Genomic DNA, 24,731 nt, shown 5'->3' on the forward strand with positions numbered 1-24,731 from the left:
GAAACATTTAAAATTCAAAAACTGAAACATCAGCAGTCCGTTTTGCTCAGTACATAGTTGAACCACCTCTCACAGCTACTACAGCCAGTAGTAGGTTTTTTTTGGATAATTCTCTATTATCTTTGCACAAGGTGATTTGACAAGATTTGCCCATTCCTCCTTGCAAAATTGCTCAAGCTGAGCCAGGTTAATCGGGGAGCAGTGGTGGATAGCAATCTTGAGGTCCTCTCAGAGATGTTTGATTGGATTCTGACTGGACCCCTCAAAGACATCAATTTTCTTCATTTGAAGCCACTTCATGCGCTTTGGGTCATTGTCCCGCTGAAAGACAAACTTCCTCCCCAGTTTATTCTTTCTGGCAGAGGCCAGTAAATTTTTAATCCTGAATCTCTTTGTATTTAGAAGCATTCATTTTCCCATCAAGCCTGACATATTTTCTGTCCCTGCTGCTAATAAGCATCCCCATAGCATGATGCTACCTACTTTCACCATACTTTACAGTAGGAATGCCATTACCTGGCTGATGCACAGTACTAGATTTATGACATATGTATTAGAATTTATTTAAATCTTACATCCATCCCATAACGTGAGGGAGTAAAAATCTTTGTGTTATGACTCTGTCTCAATGCACATACAAGTGAATATATAAGACTAATAGTGTGCAGAAAGAAACTGTCCCATAGCCTGTTGGTCCTAGTTTTAATGCTGCAGTACCAGTTGCCAGATGGAAGCAGCTGAAACAGCTTATGTTTGGGATGACTGGTGTCCCTGATGATCTTCCAGGCCTTCTTTACACACCAGCTGCTGTAAATGTCCTCAAAGAGTTGAGGCCAAATAGCTCCACCTTAGTCTTATCTGACCTCAGACCTTCTTCCACATTTTTACAGTATCTTCCAAGTGATGCTTTGCAAATCTTCATAGGCAAGCATATGAGTTTTTTTTAAGTCAAGGCTTCTTCCTTGCCATTCTTCCATAAATACCTTTTTTGTGCAAGGCCTTAGAGATTATGAAGTTCAAGACTCCATCGCTAGTTGCAGCCACTGATTTCTACAGCTCACTGGGAATGACTGTTGGTGCAACAGTGGTTTTTGTTATAAGTACCATTCTTCTCCGGTGACTAAGTTTGGAAGGGCGGTCTGACCTTTGCACTGTACTGTGGTTTCATATCTTTTTGTCTTTTTCACAATGGACTGCACTGAGTTCCAAGATATGTTCACTGCCTTTAAGATGGTCTTGTACCCTTCCCAAGATTTGTGCTTCTCTATTGTCATTTCCCTGACTTGCATTGAATGCCCTTTTGTCTTCATTTTAGTTTATCTGTTGAAAATCACACTGTTGGACCTTACAGAGAGTGGCGGTATATATTCTAACGAATTCATTGAAAACAGGTGATCATAGAACATTACAGCACAGAAACAGTCCTTTTGGCCCTTCTTGGCTCTGCCATACCATTTTTCTGCCTAGTCCCACTGACCTGCACCTGGCCCATATCCCTCCATACAGCTCTCATCCATGTAGCTGTCCAAGTTTTTCTTAAATGTTAAAAGTGAGCCCGCATTTACCACTTCATCTGACAGCTCATTCCATACTCCCCCCACTCTCTGTGTGAAGAAGCCCCCCTTAATGTTCCCTTTGAACTTTTCCCCCTTCAACCTTAACCCATATCCTCTGATATTTTTCTCCCCTAGCAGCCTCAGTGGAAAAAGCCTGCTTGCATTCACTGGATCTATACCCACCATAATTTTATATATCTCTATCAAGTCTCCCCTCATTCTTTTATGCTCCAGGGATCCTCCAATTTTCTACATCAACAAACTGGGTGAGTTGGTAAGGAATATTGCAGCTGCAGAAAGTCAGCATAGTAATTACAAAAAGGAAGAATACTCTTTTAGCCACAAAAATTTTAGTTTTTAATACTTTCTCAGCCTCACAATCTTGGTTTTAATTTTTAATAAATTGTTGACGGGTTTTGGAATTTTTCTTTTGATTTGACCTGATGCACAATGTTTTGTAGATTTACTCAGAAATGCTACTTCAATATATTTTAAATTTAGAAAATGAGACAGTAGAGTGTGGAAATAGTTGTACGGGCTGAATACTTTTTCAAGTCACTGTAAGATCTGTGTTGAATCAGGATTTTATGGCTTTTAACTACTTTATACTATGAAATTATTCCTGCTATCCCAAAAACACTGCTAATTCCAGAAATGCAGCGCATAGTCATAGCCCATCACAAAAAAGAATTGGTGAGACAGGTGATACACAGGATAGAAATAATCTGATTTGGGTTACTAAAACAGAGCACAAACACTCTGAATTCCCATATGTATTTTGTGACTGTTAACAATAGACATTAGACAGTAGGTGCAGGAGTAGGCCCTTTCTAGCCAGCACTGCCATTCACTTCGATTATACACAATCAGTACCCCAGTCCTGCCCTCTCCCCATATCCCTTGACCCCGCTTTCTATAAGAGCTCTAGCTAACTCTCTCTTGAATGCATCCAGAGACTTGGCCTCCACTGCCTTCTGGGACAAAGCATTCCACATATCCACCACTCTCTGGGTGAAAAAGTTTTTCCTCATCTCTGTTCTAAATGCCCTACCCCTTATTCTTAAACTGTGGCCTCTAGTTCTGGACTCACCCATCAGCAGGAACATGCTTCCTGCCTCCAGCGTCTCCAATCCCTTAATAATCTTATATGTTTCAATCAGATCCCCTCTCATCCTTCTAAATTCCAGTATATACAAGCCCAGTCGCTCCAATCTTTCAACATATGACAGTCCCACCATTCCGGGAATTAGCCTTGTGAACCTACGCTGCACTCCCTCAATAGCAAGAATGTCCTTCCTCAAATTTGGAGACCAAAACTGCACACAATACTCCAAGTGGGATCTCACCAGGGCTCCGTACAGCTGTAGAAGGACCTCTTTACTCCTATACTCAATTCCTCTTGTTATAAAGGCCAGCATGCCATTAGCTTTCTTCACTGCCTGTTGTACCTGCATGCTTGCTTTCATTGACTGATGTACAAGAACACCTAGATCTCGTTGCGCTTCCCCTTTTTCTAACTTGACTCCATTTAGATAGTAATCTGCCTTCCTGTTCTTAATGTTGGGATGCCAGAATGTTGGGACCTGACCCGCTGGAGATGAAGGAAAGGGTAAGATGGCAATTGCCTTTATTATCTGTCAAGTTTCTATCATCTGCACACACTATGTTTGTTTGGAACAGTTTGTTGTCTTAAGGACTTTAGTTTCCAGTTTCTGAGAAAGTCTTACCAAGGTTAAATAAAATAAACAAGAGATTAGCCCTTTACAGATAGTGCTGAAGCACCTGGAACACAAGCACATCTAGACAAGATGCACAAAGATTCTGTTACTCAGGACGATGCAGCATCCAGCCCTACTAAACCATACTGAAATATTAGCAAAAAAAAAATCAAGAAAAAAACTCAGGCCATCGTGACAGCATCAGGCATAGCAGAGACAATGAGGCTAACATTGACAATCAAACTACACAGAGGGAGTTGCAAATCAAAGCTCAATTTAAGTCGCAATTCAATAAGTAGTGCAAACAGAGGGCCACAGAAATTTCATCTGCTGTAGGGCTATTGTGGCGATAGAAAAATTGCATTGGGTCTAGGAGTTGATTCTAGAAATAATAACCCTCTCAAAGTACTTCACCACAGCAGATATGAGTGCCACTGGGCGATAGTCATTGAAGCATCTCACCCTTGTCTTCTTGGGCAGCAACATGATTGTTGCTCTTTTGAAGCAGGTAGGAACCTCCCTGCTTCAAAGAGCAATTGAAGATGTCCTTAAATACTCCCACCAGTTGGTTAGCACAAGTTTTCAGAGCCTTACCAGGTACACCTTGCAAGACTTCACCTTCTTGAAAGATGTCCACACCACACCTACTCTACTTTTAAAAGACTCAACTGTTCTGTCTTTGTAGAGAATGGTGAAGCCATCGAGCTGCAGCATTTTGTCCAAAACAGCTGGGGATAGCCATGATTCCATGAAACAGAGTACACATCAGTCAGGGAGTGCAAACATCTTGCTCTGAGGCATTCAATTTTATTTTCCAGAGAATGCACATTCACCAGCATGATAATAGGGAGTGGGGGTCTAAAGCCTCTGCATTTCAATCGTACTTGTGAACTGGCTTGGCTTCCATTTTCCTAAAGGGGAACTACACTCGCAACCTGATTCTGCAGACTGGGATCTTCCAATTTTGAGTATGGATACTTTATGTTGTTCACTGAAGTACTCGTGGATGTGACTGCGGATTTCAGCTGTAGTATCCTAAACGGGAATATCAGATGATTCCCATCAGTGCTGCACGCAAAGAGTTGCCCCTTATCAGCGCCATCTTGACATCTGAAAACCTGGCACTAGCAACATAGAGCACTGAATTTTTTTACTCAAGATTTCTCATGAGGAATGCTAGAAGAAAGAAATGGGATGCATTATAGATAGGATATTAAAGGTATTTTCTGGTGGGGAGCAGTGAAGAAGCATTTCCTGCATAGAGTAGCTGGGGCATTTTTGTAAAGTGTTCAGCAACAAGGCCTTGCTTCAAGGTTCTTACTGACTAAAAATATAATTCATCACTTGTTCTATGTTCTTGCTGTGGGCTTACGCCACTGAATGGTAAAGTAACATAATGTGCAATGGACTGTTGACCATGGAGACTAACGTTGGGTTGAAAATTACATCATCACCCCAGATAGCTAACCACACTTCTAGATGCATATTACACATTAAATACTGATTATTGCATATAGTTCTGTGGAGAAATATTCTTTAATTTTTGTGGATGTTTCAAAGGTAATTTCAAACAAGTTGGTAAAGAATTACTTAGTTGCCTACTCGTGCTGCTTGGTCTTTAAATAACCTTGAAGCTATTGTTTTAAAAGAAAGAAACTGTTGTTGGTTTCTAGAACTGCATTTGATGTACATTAAATGACCTGACAACTGATTTTAGATTTCAGCTGGTTCTTTCATCGCTTCTTTATATAAAATAAGCCTACAACAGACAAGGTTCTACACAGATACAAGGTAGCCAAGATGGAGCTTAAGAATGGATTTAGAAGGGGTAGAAGGGAATACAAGAAGGCCTTAGTGAGGATTAAGGAAAACCTCAATGTGTTCTACACATACATGAAAAACAGCAGGATGACTAGAGTGAAGGTAGAACCAATCATGGATAAAAGAAGAAAAATGCCTGGAGTTGAAGGATGTACAGAAGGTCCTTTAATGAATAATTTTGCTTCAGTATTCAGCTGTGAGAGGGACATTGATGAATGTGAGGATAGCAAAGAAAGGGCTAATATGCTGGAACATGTCAATGTTAAGAGAGAGTGTCCTAGAACTTTTGAAAAACATTAGGACAGAGAAGTCCCCAGGGTCAGATTAAGTATATCCCAAGTTACTAATGGAAGCAACAGAAGAGATTGCTGCACCTTTGGCAATGAACTTCGCATCCTCACTGGCCACAGGAGTAGTATCAGAAGATTGGAGGGTGGCAAATGTTATTTCTTTCGCCAAGAAAGGTAATAAGGGTGATCCTGGGAATTACAGACCATTCAGTCTTACGAGAGTGGTGGACAAACCTTTGGAGAGGATTTTTAGAGACAGGAGTTAAGAGCATTTGGAGAAGCACAGACTGATAGGGATAGTCAGCAGGGCTTTGTGAGGAACAGGTAATACTTCATGAGCCTGATTTATTCTTTGACGAAGTGACAAAACAAATTGCGAAGGTAGAAGGGTGGATATGATGTATATGGATTTTAGTAAAGTGTTTGACAAGGTTCCTCATGGCAGGCTTATTCAGAAAGTCAGGAGGCACAGGATCTAGGGGAACCTGGCTGCCTGGATTCAGAATTAGTTTGCCCACAAAAGACAGAGGGTGGTTGGAGCATATTCTACCTGGAGATCGGTGATCAGTGATGTTCTGGGACCCTTGCACTTGGTGATTTTTACATATGACTTGGATGAGGAGGCGGGAGGATAGGTTAATGAGTTTGCAGATGACGTGTGTGGATAGTGCAGAAGGTTGTCGTGTAGGTTACAACATCATAAACAATGAATTTCTAAACTTGTGCAAAGAAACATGTTTTAACAGATTACCCGCTCCAAGCTTTTGAAATACAGTCTGTAGTTTGTAACAGTCAGTGTTCCTTTCACAGTACCAGTAAAAGGGCAAATATAGGTAACATCTTTGGCTGTGAAGACAAAAGTCAGTCAGGACTGCTGTTAATAATTTGTTGCACTCTACATTTAACAGATAACAAGTATAAAACATTATCACATTACAAGTAATAAAGATACCTTCAAACATATGATATTTGAAATTACAAATTTGCCATTAGTCTGCAAAATAATCATTTACCTGTACTGTGCAAAAGTCTTAGGCACCCTAGATTTTTCATATAAATTTTGTTTTAGGTGTTTAGTTTTTTTCATCTTCTGCAAGAGCGCGTCAGTAAAAAATAGCAAATTTTAGACTTCCAGACATTCATTTTTCAAAAAAATTAAATGTTACAGAAAAATGTTTGTAATTCATTAAATAAAATAACATTATTTAATAGATTAATTAGTTATTAATTGTGGTTATTACTAACCACATATCAAATAAAAACTGAATATGTAGAAATTAGAATCAGATTTAATATCACTGGCATGTCATGAAATTTGTTAACTTTGCAGCAGCAGTATAATGCAATGCATGACAAATATAGAAAAAAATTGAATTACAATAAGTATACATGTATATTAAACAGTTACTTTAAAATAAATAGTGAAAAATCAGGAATAAATAATAAAGTAGTTCATGGGCTCAATGTCCATTTAGAAATCAGATGTATATAGCCCAGTGCATGATTAAACAAAGTTAACAGACAGTTACTACTGATCGAAGACATAATGAGCTGAATCAACTAAACTGATTAACTAAAACAGAAATGGGGAACGAAGGAATCAAACCGGATAACCAGACTGAAAGGTGAGGATGTGGCAGATGTGACAGTCTAACCCTCAAATCATCAATTCTTACACCATGGCAAGTGAGCATGAGACAAAGCAGTCATCCTGCATCAGCAAAGTCTCCCCCAAGCAGAAATTTCAGAGCAGACAGTAGTTTTAAGATGTGCTGTCCAAGCTCTTCTGAAGAAGCACAGAGAAATGGGCAAGGTTGAAGACCAGACAAGCAGTAGTTGGCCACAGAAACAGAGAGATACACAAACTGACGTCCCTTCTAAATCGGAAGTAGTCCAGCACCGCTATCAGCTCTGAACTCACAGAAACCACTGGAACCCAAGTATACCCCCCTACAGTCTGGAGAAGTCTTGTCAGAAGTGGTCTTCATGGAAGAGTTGCTGCCAAGATGCCATTCCTCTGGAATGGAAACAAATCCAAGAGACTCACCTATGCACAAAGTAACGTAAGGACTAGGGTACTGAGCAAAGACAGCAAGTACTCTGGACTGACAAGGAGGTAGTTTGTCCATAGAAGAGCTGGAGCTCACTACTGGATGAGTGTCTGCAGCCAACAGTGAAGCATGGTGGAGGTGCCCTGCAGGTTTGGATCTGCATTTCTGCAAGACTTGATGATCTAGTCAAAATTAATGGATCATTAATTCTGAGTACAAACAGGTTCTCTAAACACTCGGCCAAGTCATAAAGAACTATCTTCAGTGAAAAGAAGAACAAGGAGTTCAACAACAAATGGTTTAGGTTCCACAGAGCCCTGATCTCAACATCATCAGGGCAGTCTGGGCTTATCCGGAGAGACAGAACAAAGCAGGACAGCTAACGTCTGCAGAAGAACTGTGGTAAGTTCTCCAAGATGCTTGGAACAACCTATTAGCTGATTTTTAATAAAACTGAGAGAGTTGATGCAGTCTTAAAGGCCAAGGGTGATCGCACCAAATATTGATTTGATTTTTTTACTGTTTACTGCTCTTTGTACAAAAGTTTGTTTTGATATTTAGAACCTTTTCATTATTTTTCAAAGCATCTTTGCTTTATTAATTTTTAACATGTGCACAGTACTGTATATCCAGCCTAAGCCTGCAGAATGTGGCCAGCAACTCTCCAGCAAATAGGTACTAGAGCCAGAGGCCCACAATAAGTCCAGGACTTACCATGTGTCAAGCCGAGCATATTTATCACTCTGGTCTACCAAATCCAAAGGGAGAATCTCTCCCTACATTACACTGCAGAATTCCTCTCTGTCATTTTACATCAGTTATAGAGGTCATGAGAAAAGAATCTAGGTTTTAAATTGCTCTTACTATCTTTCCTTTCAGTTAGTCCTGATGAAGGGTCTCGGCCTGAAACATCGACAGTGCTTCTCCCTAGAGATGCTACCTGGCCTGCTGCATTCCACCAGCATTTTGTGTGTGTTGCTAGGTTTTAAATTCATTGTTTTAAGTTTATTATTTTTTTAATCTTTGAAGTTGCTTACTGTATATATGCTATAATGATTTTAAAATGTCTTAATATCAGAAGCATTAAACAATCTTTAGGTTTCAGTCCTGGCTTTGACAGCATACAAACTGTGCCACCACAGCACTTCAGGGGTTCATTAGTCTCCCGCCTGACACATATTTGCCAGTATGCCTCTGTGTATCTTGCAGGATGCTTCCTGCAATATGGGTTTTCAATCTGATCAGCCCTCCGCATTCAATCCAATCCAAGTAGGGCTGAGAAACTGGAAGCCATGGATTGCATCGAACCCAGATCAATTCAGACCAACATTAGAACACATTACAGGAAGTCGATATTTTGTAGCACATGCTTCAAGGTTGGAATTTCAATGATATCCTTTGCAACCATCACCTGCAGAATTTCTTATGTTAATATCCTTCACTTTCTCGTGACTAAATGATCAAACATCATGGCAAGATTGCAATAGATAGGTTTAGGTTTGTACACAATTGCTTTGGATGCTGAACATTCACTTGAATGTACAGGTCATCTATAGCTCTTCTTCCAGATCCAGACAAGAAAAAAAACAGTTAGTGTAATTTAACATTCACACCCATTGACTTCATTTTCACTATGGTTCCTTGATGCCGAACTGGGTCAAAAAATACCTTGATTCCAAGGAAGTCACTCTCACCACACTGGCCCATGTTTTAAACAAGACCAATGAGGTCTGGAAATGAGTGGGTCTGGCAAAACCCAATTAAAGTATCAGAGAGGTTACTGGTATATAAATACTGCTTATGAGCTGCCATTATTCCATCTGCCAAGAATTGGTCAAAGTAACAATTCGTCAAGCATGAACAGTAGGTGGTAATCACAGGGTTATCTTCTTTGATGCTAAGAAACTTCAGAGTTTGGAGTCAGTAACAGGGAGTGCCAGAGACAATTCTTCCAAATGTCAGGCCTCTCTTCCTCCCAGGTAGATACAAGGTGGTCTGGGCTGATAGCAATGTGTATGAATTCAGTGCTATGTCCACATCCTGATGGTGCTTATAGCTCTAATCAGTATTATACTGTATCAGTTTTAATAGATCAAAGTGGTTTTCACAGAAAGCCCCAGTGTTAAACCACTCAGAAGTGGGTCTGGGTGAAAGCAAGAAGTTTTGTTTCCCTGAAGGATGTTCCTTAACCAGTTGGGACTCTACAAAATTCAAATAACATTCTTTACTAATAGAACAGTTTGTTAAATTCCAATTTAATCCATTAAATGAACTTAAATTGTACATCTGCTGTAGAGGAATTTGAATTTTGCTCTCTACATTGCTATCCCAAGACTCTAATTGCTAGCCTGGTAACCTATCCACTGACCATCATTCTCAAACATGAGTGTCAAGACATATTTTGCTCAATTAGTGCATGAGTTTTTAAATCTTTAGTTATGTAACACAGTTCTGTTTTTAATAATGTTTTGAATAATGTGAGTGAAAGATATAAAAATCTAAAGAACCAAACATCACAACTATTCAATCAAATCTTGCTTTAAGTACAGTGAGCAAAAAACACAAAATGCTGGAGGAACTCAGCAGGCCAGGCAGCATCTATGGAAAAGAGTAAATGGTCACGTTTCAGTCTGAGACCCTTCATCAGAACTGAAAAGGGAGAAGTCAGGTTAAAACGTTAAGGGAGGGGAGGAAGAAGTACAAGGTGTCGGGTGACACCAGGAGATGGGGGTGAAGTAAGAGCTGGAGAGTTGATTGGTGAATGAGATAAAGGGTTGGAGAAGGGGTAATCTGATTGGAAGGGACAGAAGACCATTGAAGGAGGAGGAACTCAAGAGGGAGGTGATGGGCAGATAAGGAGGGAGGAGAGAGGGGGAGGGGGGAGAGAGAGAGAGGGAGGGGAGAGGGGGGAGAGGGGGAGAGAGAAAGGGAGAGAGAAAGGGAGAGAGAAAGGGAGAGAGAAAGGGAGAGAGAAAGGGAGAGAGAAAGGGAGAGAGAAAGGGAGAGAGAAAGGGAGAGAGAAAGGGAGAGAGAAAGGGAGAGAGAAAGGGAGAGAGAAAGGGAGAGAGAAAGGGAGAGAGAAAGGGAGAGAGAAAGGGAGAGAGAAAGGGAGAGAGAAAGGGAGAGAGAAAGGGAGAGAGAAAGGGAGAGGGAGAGAGAGAAACTGAAATGGGGAATGCTGAAAGAAAGGGAGGGGGTGCAGTTACTGAATGTTCAAGAAATCAATGTTCATGCCTTCATGGAGGCTACCCAGACTGAATACAAGGTGTTGCTCCTCCAACCTGAGTGTGACATTGTGACAGTAGAAGAGGCCATAGGCTGACATGTCAGAATGGGAAAGGGAAGAAGAATTGAAATGTGGTCACCAGGAGATCCTGCTTTTTGTGACAGACAGAGTGAAGGTGGTCGGTGAAGCAGTCTCCCAATCTATATCAAGTCTGTCCAATATACAGGAGGCCACACCAGGAGCACCGGACACAGTAAATAGGCAATTGTGGCACGTGTTTCGCTTGCAAGGATTAAGTACCAGGAGGGAGATCAGCAGTGAGGGACATGAGGACAAGGGAGTTGCTTAGGGAGCAATCCCTGTGAAAAGTGGAAAGTTTGGGGAGGGGGTGGAAAGAGAAAGATGTGTTTGATGGTAGGATCCCATTGGAGATGGTGGAAGTTACGGAGAATTATGTGCCAGATGTGGAGGCTAGTGAGGTGGTAGGTGAGGATGAGTGATCCTGTTGCTGGTGTGGTGGCCAGAGGAAGGGGTGAGGGCACACTTTCCCCCACCTTCCCTCACTCCCTACTGATGTTGAGCACTTTCGCTCTGTCCACTACAAAAAATGGGATCTCCCAGTGGCCACCCATTTCAATTCCACTTCCCATTCCAACATGTCATTCCATGGCCTCCTCTACTGTCATGATGAGGCCACACTCAGGTTGGAGGAGCAGCACCTTATATTCCATCTGGGTAGCCTCCAACCTGATGGCATGATCATTGATTTCTCAAACTTCAGGTAATTACTCCCCCCCCCCACCACAATCCCCCATTCCTGTTTCCCTCTCACCTTATTTCGTTACCTGCCCATCACCTCCCTCTGGTGCTCCTCCCCCTTCCCATTTGCCACAGTCTTCTGTCCTCTCCAATCAGTCTCACCCTTATCCAGCCCCTTATCTCTTTCACCAAGCACTTTACTTCACCTCCTCTCCTGGTTTCACCTATCACCTTGTACTTCTTCCACTCTTCCTTCCCCCCCCCCCCCCCCCCCACTTTCTTCCTCTGAGTTTTCCACTTTCTTCTCAGTCTTGATGAAGGGTCCTGGCCCGAAATGTCATCTACTCTTTTCTGTAGATGCTGTCTGCCCTGCTGAGTTGCTCCAGCAATTTGTGTGTGTTGCTTTTGATTTCCAGCATCTGCAGATTTTCTTAGGTTTTAAATATAGTGAATCTGCATTTGATTGATTTGCAAATATGATTTTGGATTTCAATATGTTGAAATATGGCTTACCACATTTCTAAGATTACCCTTTTTTTTTGAAACTTAAGGTATTTAAATCCTCTTGTAGCTTGATTTTGCTTGGGAAGATAATTGTAATTGGAAAGGTTATCCAATTCCTCAGCACCTGGAAGGGATCTTGTAATTAAATAATGATAGCAACCAACTTCCTCTTAGTTAATTTAAATATTCATAGGTTAAAAATAAAAACGCTATCAAATTGGTAATCATCAACTTTCTATTTTCTAAGTATTTTAAAAGTTGAATATAGCTGATATGTGCTGCTAGCCATTTATCTGAATTGTTTGGACATACCCATATCTTTAATCGCTTCTCCTGGTAATAATGGTGCTTCCTCCATTTGAGCCAGTTTGTTGCCATCCCTGAACGTCTAAAAACAGAACATACAAACTCATGAAACTCATGACAAAAGAACTTTGTTTCTTAAAGATAGATAATTGTGGTTTTTAATGAAAAATATTCTTATACAACTACCATCAACGTAAGTACTTACTACTGGAATAGAAGGCACAGCCTGACTTAAGCCATGTTATATTGCAGCAATAGGTTGAAAAGGTGTAATACTAAGAAATAATCAAGAAAGTGGGTAATGGTTTAAGTGAGTGGTCCTTACAAAGAGAAAATTAAATGTTTTGTCTTGCACATATATGAATAGGATTACAAAGGGAAGACAATAATTATAATATGCCTATTAAAAAAAGAAAGCTGGAAAATTAAAACCACATTTCAAATAAACAATTCTGATGAAAGATTATGAATCCAAAAATTTTAACACTTTTTCCTTCTCCAGCTGATGTGTTAAATCTAGAATTCCAATTTTTAATTCAATTAACCAGGTACTGATTCAATTACATAATCTTAAACTTATCTGTGTAGATTTATAAAGGTCAGAACTTACATGACCAACTCAATTGTTTTTTTATTTGAGGTCTTTAGCATGGTAATTAGCAAGCTCATGTGAATGTTGCTATCAGGTACTAGAAAGACTCAGGACACAGAAAGATAATCAAAAGTGTTTGTGTATGCAAGACGGAATAACTTTATGATATGGTTTGGAAACTGGCTGGTAGTTGGCAGCCAAAACAAAAATAAAGGAAAAACTCTGATTTGTGTGACAGGGCATGCAGTTTTTCAAGGGTCTGTACTATGTTTTTCCTTTATCTGATACACTACTGCAATGACTGAGATTAAGGTATAATGTGCAGAGGACATTTAGCAGGCAGAGTAAGTTATGGAGATGGGAAATGAAAGTCAGAGTAACAGTCCAAGATCCCTAAAAACATGATGTTCTGCTCAAATGTGTCAGCTGTTCCTTGCTAACTTTGTAAAACTAAGTCCAATGTCTCTAATATTGTTTATCCATTTTGAGAATTGCTTTGTTGCCATATCCTTAAGCAGTTGATCCACTTTGTTATTTTCAAGATTCAAGATGTTTCATGTCATTTCCAGTACACAAGTGTAAAGAAAAACAAAATAGTAGTTACATTACAGATTTGCAAGCCATTACTGAGCTTGGATCAGCAATGAATACCTCAAGTACTTCAAGAGGTTAGATACTGTTTTGTGTCATCTTGTGCTATTAGCAATATTTGGTTAATTTAAATAAAGAAACCAAAGTGCATGAGCTTCCTTGTTTAAAAGTGCTGAACTATATTCCAGTGAATCAACAGCAACTAACAGCTGCTAAAGGAACTCAGCACGTCAAGCAGGATCTGTGAGAGGAAAGGAATTGTCAACATTTCCTTTCCTCCTACAGATGCTGCATGACCCGCTGAGCTCCTCCAGCAGACTGTTGCTCTATATTCTAGCATCTGTAGTCCTGTGTTATTCAGTAAAAGAAAACGGATTTCATACAGAGATTCTTAGTTCAATGCACCATCTACAAGTACTCAATCCAGTTTTTCCTCATCATTGCACAGCTCAGAGATTATAGGTAAGAACAATGTTTTACCACTCTACATCTTTTTTTTTGAAAGTAGGTATTAAAGACACATATGAGTTGAACCCTTTTCTTTTAGCAAGAAAGCATTTTAGACCAGAAATATTTTTTTCTTCTTGCAATGGTTTATCTTTCCAGTTGAAGTCACATAAAACCAAAGGGCCTGTTTCTGTACTACAGTATTGTATGACTCATGTTTTCCCCATGTTAACCAACTACATCCAGATTTTTCTTCTGCTGGACGAGATCTTATTCTGGAATCATACTTATTATTTTATACAATTAACACTGAAGATCATTGCTTCTCATATCTTCAAGCATTATTAACCTAATGCAACATAGAAGCTCAGAATGCACTGGTTGTCATATACCTCCTCTTCCATCACTAGAGTTAACAGTGTGCTCAGAGCAGTTATTCTGAGCTAAGGAGCTTGGTATACTTCATATGTCTCCTGAGCTTTGGATGCCCTACATATACAGGCATTGCTAAATTTAGTTCAAATGGGTCATGCAATTAAGTGGTTTATTTGATATCTTCAGTCCCACTGAAGGGTCTTGGTCCAAAACATCAACTGTACTCTTTTCCATAGATGCTACTTGGGTTGCTGAGTTTCTCCAGCATTTTGTGTGTGTTGCTTGGATTTCTAGCATCTGCAGATTTTCTCTTGTTTACTTTTGTTTACTTTATGTTCCTTAAGGTTGTTACAGCCAGGGGTGGCAATGAGGACAAGCTCCCACTACCTATTAAATGCTTTCAATGGCATGCAGTTCAAATAACCTCTTGACAACCAAGTCCAGCTCCTGACCTTCACGTGTGGTTTAACTACTAAGCCCAGTGAAACTGTTTCTACTGACAGGAGAAGTGGAAAGGCAGGTTACTGGTGCCTTAAAACCAGTTGCTTTGGGGAGATGGAGCTTGTCAGCCATGGTTGACAGTTCATCTAGATGGAAAACTCTGATTTCAAACCTCCACTACCCGGGGACTATACCTACAAACAGGGAATGCTTCGGGAATAAACCAGAGGGAAAAATCCTGAACTGGAGTCCCTAAGGCAGTCCCACATTGAGTTCATTGCTGTTCTGGCAACTCCTTTGATACTGTTGGTACCAAACAGTGTTTGTCTCTGCCGTTCCTTTGGGTTCAACAGATGTGTGGAGAGGGGGAGCTTGCTACATGGGCAAAAACTTGCTCTCCATATTGTACTGCCAGGCTGGCGTATCTAGACAGCTAGGACACATTATCCATGATCAACTCTGACCAACAGAGGCCCTCACCTCACTTTGTTTAGTTTATAACAATATTTCAGCAAATTACATTTTTAATATTTGGTTAAAATCATTTATATCTATTTCAATTATTTTAATTTTTTTTCTGATTTTCAAAGACATTGAAAAATCCCTGTGGAACTTCACCAGTTTTATGCCTTTACTGCCCAATTGCCTTCTATGTGACTGAAGAGAACCAAGCCAAACACCGGGCCTACTGATACCCAATCTTCATCAACCATCAAGACATGACCAGGATGTCTTTAGATTCTTGTATTGTAACATAATTTGGTAAAAATAAAACTTGTAGAGCAGTCCACTGATTTATAATGACATAAAGTTATCATGTGAATCACAGAGAATTTTTAAAAAAACATTGTTAGCTTCTCTTCTCAGCAGTAAAATAAAGATTAAGGTAAGTTACAAGTAAAATCACTCAAAAACATGCTACAGCCAAATTGCAAATACTTCTCCATAGCCATTAACACAAGTAGATAAGCTTCCCCAAGAATAGAAGCACCACAGAACAAACTGAAGATATTAATGCACTGGAATGTTAAACTTCCTATCAACCACACAAGATTTTAGCAAACCATTTGTATAGCAAAGGGGTTGTCAGATTTTCCCAAACTACAGAGACTACCATTGACCTTTATAAGTAAAATAACCATAGACTTTTAGAAGTGCAGTGTGCAATGATGGGCTGCTTACCAAGTTAAGAGCCCATGGTGTTACAGGAAAGTTACTGGCATGGTTAGAGCATTGGCTGATTGGTAGGAGGCAGCAAGTGGGAATAAATGGATCCTTTTCTGTTTGGCTGCCAGTGACTAGTGGTGTTCCGCAGGGGTCAACATAGGACTGCTTCTTTTTATGCTTTAGATGATGGAATAGATGGTTTTGTTGCCAAGCTTACAGATGATATGAAGATTGGTGGAGGGGCAGGTAGTGTTGAGGAAACAGTTAGGCTGCATAAGGACTTAGACAGATTAGGAGAATGGGCAAGAAAATGGCAAATGAAATACAATGTTGGAAAATGCATGGTCATACACTTTAGTAGAAGAAATACATGTGCAGACTATTTTCTAAATGGGGAAAAAAATCCAAAAATCTGAAATGCAAATGGACTTTCGAGTCCTTGTGCAAAACACCTTAAAGGTTAACTTACAGGTAAGAGTTGGTGGTGAGGAAAGCAAATGTAATATTAGCATTAATTTCAAGAGGTCTAGAATACAACAGCAAGGATGCGAAGTTGAGGCTTTATAAGGTACTGGCAAGGCCTCGTCATGAGTATTGTGAACAGTTTTGGGCTCCTTATCTAAGAAAAGATGTGCTGGCATTGGAAAGGATTCAAAGGAGGTGCACAAAGATGATTATGGAAATGAAAGAGTTGTTATACGAGAATGTTTGATAGCTCTACGTCTGTACTCAATGGAACTTAGAAGGACAACGGGGGATCTCATTGAAACCTTTTGAATGTTGAAAGGCCCAGACAAAGTAGATGTGCAAAGGATGTTTCCCCTAGTAGAGGAGTCTAGGACAAGAGGGCACAAACTCAGGATAGAGGGGTGTCCATTTAAAACAGAGATGTGGAGATGCCAGAGAGTGGTGAATTTGTGGAACTTATTACACAGGCAGCTGTGGAAGCCAGGTGTACTTAAGGCAAAGCTTGATAGGTTCTTGATTGGAGATGGTAACAAAGGTTATGGGGAGAAGGCTGGAGAGTGGGACTAAGGAGGGAAAAAATGGATCAGCCATGATTGAATGGCCAGGCAGACTTGATGGGCCAAATGGCTTTAATTCTGCTCCTATGTCTTATGGACATTCATTTAAAATATTTTATAAGAAATCCCCAACAGGAGCAACAGTATCACAAATTGTGTTTTTAAGTTCAAATTGCACTGTTGAGATTTATACACTTTTTACTCTTCATTCCCCCACCGCTCACTGAGTCTGATGGTACTAAATAAAGCAGTAACATATTCCCCAAAAGAACATGTGGATCAGAGTCAAAGCTACAGCACCACACTTACTTATTTATTTGCTGGTAGCTTAAGAGTGGGGAAATAATCCTACTTGATGTAGTAATGGGAAAAGACAACACTAAGTGGCTTCAAAGAAAACCGGAAAGCAAGACTCTGATCAATATAATCAATTGTTTTTGAAAAGTCATACTACTGAAGAAATCCCTAAATAAAACATTAATTGAAAAGCCAAACAAAAATTGCAATGTCGCAAATCTGAAATAAAAGTGGAAATTTTTTTAATTACTTAGCAAGTCAAGTAACATCTGTGGTGGAGAATCATTAATCATCAATGTTAAGTGCTTCTCTTTCCAAAATTGCTGCCCAACCTAATAATTCTTCTAGCATTAAAGAAACATTTACTTTCAAGATAAAACATTTGTAAGAATTTGTAATAAGATCAAAGACACTTAGCTGCCAAAATGTTTTTGTATAGTACACGATATACAGCAAGAGATCCTACATATTTTACAAGAATATTTGTGGACTAGGATGAAAGAAGGATCCACATCCTAAAAATATTATTAGACAATGAATCCTACTAAACCTGATGCAGCATTCATTAAATGGCAATTGCACCAAGCAAGCACCAGAAAACTATCATCTTTCATAAGAGTCTTCCTACTGAACATTTGATGGCATTACCATGCTGAATAGTTCTAGAGGAGGTCACCATTCATTAGCCTTGGCTATAAGTACAGATAGGAGGCTGCAACAAACTATTTAAAACTTAACTGCAACACACACAAAATGCTGGTGGAACACAGCAGGCCAGGCAGCATCTACAGGGAGAAGTGCTGTCAACGTTTCGGGCCGAGACCCTTCGTCAGGACTAACTGAAACAGGTAATGTTCCTCCAACCTGAGTGCGGCTTCACCTTGACAGTAGAGGAGGCCATGGATACACATATCAGAATGGGAATGGGACATGGAATTAAAATGTATGGCCACTGGGAGATCCTGCTTTCTCTGGCGGACAGAGTGTAGGTGTTCAGCGAAACGGTCACCCAGTCTGCGTCGGGTCTCACCAATATATAAAAGGCCACACCGGGAGCACTGGACGCAGAATACCACACCAGCCGACTCACAGGTGAAGTGTCGCCTCACCTGGAAGGACTGTCTGAGGCCCTGAATGGTGGTGAGGGAGGAAGTTTAAGGGCAGGTGTAGCACTTGTTCCGTTTGCAAGGATAAGTGCCAGGAGGGAGATCGGTGGGAAGGGATGGGGGGAATGAATGGACAAGGGAGTTGCGTAGGGAGCAATCCCTGTGGAAAGCAGAAAGGTAGGGGGGAGGTAAAGATGTGCTTGTCGTGAGATCCCGTTAAAGGTGGCAGAAGTTACGGAGAATTATACGCTGGATCTAGAGGCTGGTGGGGTGGTAGGTGAGGACAAGGGGGACCCTATCCCGAGTGGGATGGTGGGTGGATGGGGTGAGGGCAGATGTGTGGGAAATGGGAGAGAATGCGTTTGAGAGCAGAGTTGATGGTGGACAAAGGGAAGCCCCTTTGTTTAAAAAAGGAAGACATCTCCTTCATCCTGGAATGAAAAGCCTCATCCTGAGAGCAAATGCCGTGGAGACGGAGGAATTGTGAGAAGGGGATAGTATTTATGCAAGAGACAGGGTGGGAAGAGGAATAATCCAGGTAGCTGTGAGAGTCTGTAGGCTGAAAGTAGGTATCAGTAGATAGGCTGTCTCCAGAGATGGAGACAAAAAGATCAAGAAAGGGGAGGTAGGTGTCAGAAATAGACCAGGTAAATGTGAGGGCAGGGTGAAAGTTGGAGGCAAAGTTAATGAAGTCAACAAGCTCAGCATGCGTGCAGGAAGCAGCGCCAATGCAGTTGTCGATGTAGTGAAGGAAAAGAGGGGGCGGATACCCATATAGAGTTGGAACATGGACTGTTCCAAAAGCCAACAAAAAGGCGGGCATAACTGGGACCCATGCGGGTGCCCATGGCTACACCTTTGGTTCGTAGGAAATGGGAGGAGACAAACGACCATGGACAGCTTCAAAGCAATTGCACAACCACCGACTGCAACTCTAGCCTTGAACTCCAGGTCGGGTCTTCACATGCTGCGATTGTGACTCCCCTCTCCCCTTCCCCCACCACCACTCTGCAGTCCCCTCTCCCTCAGATCCCATCGTCAGCTCCTGGGCCCTCAGAGGCTCCATCTTCCTCTCACCCCAACCCTCCCCTCTCCACTGACACCAGCAGCCTCCCTCCCCTCTGATCCCATCTCTCATCCATGCCGGGTCTTTACCATTCTCTCCGATCTTCAACTCTTTGAGGCAGAGCGCTCTGTCCTCAGTAAGGGCCTCACCTTTGTCCCCCTTCGCCCACACCTCAGCGAGTTCCGCGTACACCATGATGCTGAACTCTTCTTCCGCCGGCTCCGTCTCCGAGCTTACTTCTTTGGCAAGGACTCTCCTACCCCCAGTGATGACCCCTTCTCCCATCTTCAACCCTCCTCCTCTTCATGGACACCCCGCTCTGGTCTTCTGCCTGTTCTGGATCTCTTTATTGCTAATTGCCGATGGGACATCAACCGTCTCGACTTCACCACACCGTGTTCCAATTCCAACCTCACTCCTTCTGTACGCTCTACTCTCCGCTCCCTCCGCACCAATCCCAACCTCACTATAAAACTCGCTGATAAGGGGGGAGCTGTTGTAGTCTGGCATACTGATCTCTTCCTGCCCGAGGTACAGCGACAACTCTCTGATACTTCCTCTTATTTAACCCTTGATCATGACCCCCACTAAGGAGCACTAAGCCACGGTCTCCTATACCATCACCAACCTTATCAGCTCTGGGGATCTCCCATCCACTGCCACCAACCTCATAGTTCCCACACCCTGCACTTCCCGTTTCTACCTCCTACCCAAGATCCACAAACCTGCCTATCCAGGTAGACCCATTGTCTCAGCTTGCTCCTGCCCCATCGAACTCATTTCTGCATACCTTGACACTCTTTTATCCCCCCTTGTTCAATCCCTTCCCACCTATGTTCATGACACTTCTCACACTTTGAATTTTTTCAATGATTTTAAGTTCCCTGGCCCCCACCTCCTTATTTTCACCATGGATGTCCAGTCCCTATATACCTCCATCCCCCACCAGGAAGGTCTCAAAGCTCTCAGTTTCTTTTTGGATTCCAGACCTAACCAATTCCCGTCTACTACCACTCTCCTCCGTCTAGCGGAATTAGTTCTTACTCTCAATAATTTTTCCTTTGGCTCCTCCCACTTCCTCCAAACTAAAGGTGTAACCATGGGTCCCAGTTATGCCTGCCTTTTTGTTGGCTTTGTGGAACAGTCCATGTTCCAAACCTGTAAGGGTATCCGTCACCCTCTTTTCCTTCGCTACATCAACGACTGCATTGGCGCTGCCTCCTGCACGCATGATGAGCTCGTTGACTTCATTAACTTTGCCTCCAACTTTCACCCTGCCCTCAAATTTACCTGGTCTATTTCTGACACCTCCCTTTCTTCATGATCTTCATGTCTTCTTCTCTGGAGATAGCCTATCTACTGAAATCTACTATAAGCCTACAGACTCTCACAGCTACCTGGATTATTCCTCTTCCCACCGTCTCTTGCAAAAATGCTATCCCCTTCTCACAATTCCTCCGTCTCCGCCGCATCTGCTCTCAGGATGAGGCTTTTCATTCCAGGATGAAGGAGATGTCTTCCTTTTTTAAACAAAATGGCTTCCCTTCTTCCACCATCAACTCTGCTCTCAAACGCAGCTCTCCCATTTCCCGCACATCTGCCCTCAACCCATCCACCTGCCACCCCACTCAGGATAGGGTCCCCTTTGTCCTCACCTACCACCCCACCAGCCTCCAAGTCCAACGTATAATTCTCTGTAACTTCTGCCACCTCCCCCCTTCTGCTTTTCACAGGGATCGCTCCCTACATGACTTCCTTGTCCACTCGTCCCCCCCCCCCCCATCCTTTCCCACCGATCTCCCTCCTGGCACTTATCCTTGTAAACAGAACAAGTGCTACTCCTGCTCTTACACTTCCTCCCTCACCACCATTCAGGGCCTCAGACAGTCCTTCCAGGTGAGGCGACACTTCACCTGTGAGTCGGCTGGTGTGGTATACTGCGTCCGGTGCTCCCGGTGTGGCCTTTTCTATATTGATGAGACCCGACGCAGACTGAGAGATTGTTTCGCTGAACACCTACACTCTGTCCGCTAGAGAAAGCAGGATCTCCCAGTGGCCACACATTTTAATTCCACATCCCGTTCCCTTTCTGATATGTGTATCCGTGGCCTCCTCTACTGTCAAGGTGAAGCCACACTCAGGTTGGAGGAACAGTACCTTATACACCAGCTAGGTAGCCTCCAACCTGATGGCATGAACATTGACTTCTCTAACTTCCATTAATGCCCCTCCTCCCCTTCTTACCCCATTCCTGATAATATTTAGTTTTTTTCCCCCTCCTTTTTTTCTTTCTCTCTCTGCCCATCACCCTGCCTGTTCTCCATCTCCCTGTGGTGCTCCCCTCCCCTTTCTTTCTTCCTCGGCCTGCCCGTTCCATGATCCTTTCCCTTCTCCAGCTCTATATCCCTTTTGCCAATCAGCTTTTTCCCCTCCCCCTCCTACTTTCAAATCTCTTACTATCTTTCCTTTCAGTTAGTCCTGACAAAGGGTCTCAGCCCAAAACGTCAACAGCTCTTCTCCCTATAAATGCTGCCTGGCCTGCTGTGTTCCACCAGCATTTTGTGTGTATTGCTTGAATTTCCAGCATCTACAGATTTCCTCGTGTGAACCTTAACTGCCCAAGCTTTATTACAAGGCACAAGGCAAGAACAGGAAAGAATACTCTCCATTTGCCCAATGAATGCATCTCGAGCAATGTTTAAGAAGCTTGCTCTAGCCACAATAAAACAGTTCACCCAGAATTTCAAAATCAAGATTCAGCAGCATGATTAAGTTTGCCACCCTAAACGTTCACTACATATAACACATACAGTGGCTGTCGCTATCCCTTCATTCCTGTGGAATGCAAACCCTAGATCCAACAGAGCACCAGCAAGCATTTGTTTAAAAAAAATATATATATATACACACACACTCATATAAAACATTTCTGATTTTAAACCACTTGCATTTTACAAGGGTGCCCTCTGTTAATTGTAATCTCACGCTTTGTTTAATTTAAGATGTACTCCTCAATAATTTCCTCTCTATTGCACCGTTTATGCCTGTGCTTAGTCATACAAGAGTAAACAGATTTCAGAGGCTTGGTTTAGCAACACATATTCAGTTTCCCTCATGAGTTAGAGCAGTATGTGAGATTCCAATTTTATCCTATGTGCAGTAAGATCAAAGAATTTAAAATACCCAAGTATTTGTGATTCAGTATTATTAATACTTGACTTAATCTTATAATGATCAAAACAATTAGTTTGAATATCTCCAGTCCAGGTCTTACCATCATCTATTGACTCAGTAAGATATTTTGAATTTAGGTCTGATTATTAAATCAGTCTATAAACATTACAGGTCAAATAATGAACCAGTGGCAAGTACTAACATTGTATCACATCCTAAACTAGGAAAATTCAAAAATCACCTACAACGTGGGTGGCACGGTAATGTAGTAAATTGGCACAACACTTTATAGTACCAGCAACTAGGGTTCAACTCCCACCGCTGCCTGTAAAGAGTTTGTTTATTCTGTCCATAACTGCTTGGGTTTCCTACACAGTCCATGGGCATTGTAAATTGCTTGGATTAATTCAGGAGATTGCTGGGCAGTGTGACTCCCAAAGTCTCTAGAGGCATTAGATCATATCTAGAACACTCTTTTTAACGATGTACCTTGCATGTTCAGATTTCTAAAACTGCCATCACTAAGATATGAAGTAGTTTGCAAAGACACTTTTGTGCATGGTCTGGTCCCAAAATCGTGCTTAAGTTCATGCTGATTCTTAACCTCTCAATGAAGAATTCTTCCAATCAATTGCAGCATGTCTCTGACACGGCTTCTAATTGACTGCTCACTGTGACAGAGACTATCTAGGAACCTGACTTTTGCATAAACTATCTAATTTACTTTGACTTCAGCGAAGAATGAGTGGCAGCTGGGGCACTAAGATTAATGAGCATTGCCAGCGTTTGACAAGTGCACAGAACTTTTGACTGCACCCCTCTAAAAATCCAGACCTTTGCATCAGCAGCGATTTTTTGCATGCTACCTCCATATCTCCCATAATAAATGTCCAGTTGCTGTAACTTAACAATTTTTGTTTACAAATATTCTGTATTACTTAATTTCTTGCCAATTTAATCTAAAAGTTTAGTTTCTTGCTCTGTATCCATTTGTCAGCTAAGGGTGCTGCTTAAAACTCTCTGAATTCTTGGGCTTTACACTTGCCCTTGCAGCATTATTGATTTCTTTTAAATTACTTCACTTAACCTGCAAAGATGCCATGAATAGATGGCTTTTCCAATGGGTAGAAATTTTATTTCTTTGTAAAATGTTGATTTTTGAAGTGCATTCATTGCATCACCTCAAACATTTCAAGTGAGTATCACTTTTAACTTCTGACAAACATTTTAATTTGTCCTTGATGCCTCTTATTTAATTTCAAGATTTTCAATTGAATTATGCAGTTCAATAAAATATAAATTCTTGTGATTTCCAACCATATTCTAATAATTTTTCCCTGTTGTATTATTTAATTTTTGTATGGCAAGGTGGAGATGTGTCTCTACCAAAGGTGTAAGACACTCCTTCCCTCTATTAGCCTGCATGTCACCCTTGGGCAAAGTGCAGCACCTGCTAAGACCCCTGATCAAGGTCATGTTAAGCCATGGGAGCAGGTTATGGATAGTTGCATGAACAACTGCTGCATATTAAGAGTCCTGATTATGTGACCACTGACACAAGGCAGATAACCTCTTAAGAGTATTGATAATGGCTGGGGTCACATGTCTTGTAAAGACACTGCCCAGAATGAGGCAATGGTAAGCTACTTCTGTAGAAAAAATTGCCATGAACAACCAATCATGGTCATGGAAGGGCCATGATCGCCCATGGCAGACGACATAGCGTATAATGAACAAACAAATTCCTTATTTTGAGATTACTACTAAGGCTTTTAGAATAGGCCTGCTCCCTAGTTGGTTACATGACATACTTCTTCAGAAAAGCACCCTGAATCCATCTTCTCCTCCTCCAAGCTACTTTTGATAATTTGATTTGCCCAGTCTACATGAAAGAGGTCTCCCATCATTACTTCAGCTAAAACTTTGAAATGCTTTCTCCAACAACAATGACACTCACTATTAGGAGGCTTGTAAACCATTCCCACACTCATTTAGCTCCAAGATAATTCATTGGGGAAACAAAATCTTTACAGGGTCTAAATTTTAATTTCAATACCTAACCAAGTGTAATAAGATAAAGTTGTGGTCATTTAAAACTAATAATGCCATGCGGTCAATGAAAATGTTGTAGCAGGATTGGTTACTGGCTTTCTTTGTTTGTATTGTGTATCTGAAATCCCACTTGGTAGAAGGTTCCTGTACCTTCATTTATCTTTGAG

General features: G+C 41.4%; 1 protein-coding gene across 5 annotated transcripts in view; it reads right to left on the reverse strand.

The window, feature by feature from the left end:
• mtmr2 (myotubularin related protein 2) overlaps window positions 1-24,731 on the reverse strand; it is a 111,230-nt gene that overhangs the window by 62,088 nt on the left and 24,411 nt on the right. For 3 of the 5 annotated variants that reach the window (XM_059964646.1, XM_059964645.1, XM_059964643.1), the window contains 2 exons: window positions 12,238-12,313; window positions 6,137-6,231 (listed from right to left, as the gene is read on the reverse strand). In XM_059964646.1, the coding sequence (XP_059820629.1) occupies window positions 6,137-6,231; window positions 12,238-12,283 (141 nt within the window). In that variant the 5' untranslated portion in view covers window positions 12,284-12,313. The remainder of the gene's footprint in view (window positions 1-6,136; window positions 6,232-12,237; window positions 12,314-24,731) is intronic. The other 2 variants (XM_059964644.1, XM_059964647.1) reach the window with 1 other exon arrangement.

The sequence above is a fragment of the Hypanus sabinus genome, chromosome 3 (genome assembly GCF_030144855.1).
Source record: "Hypanus sabinus isolate sHypSab1 chromosome 3, sHypSab1.hap1, whole genome shotgun sequence".
Classification (NCBI taxonomy): domain Eukaryota; kingdom Metazoa; phylum Chordata; class Chondrichthyes; order Myliobatiformes; family Dasyatidae; genus Hypanus; species Hypanus sabinus.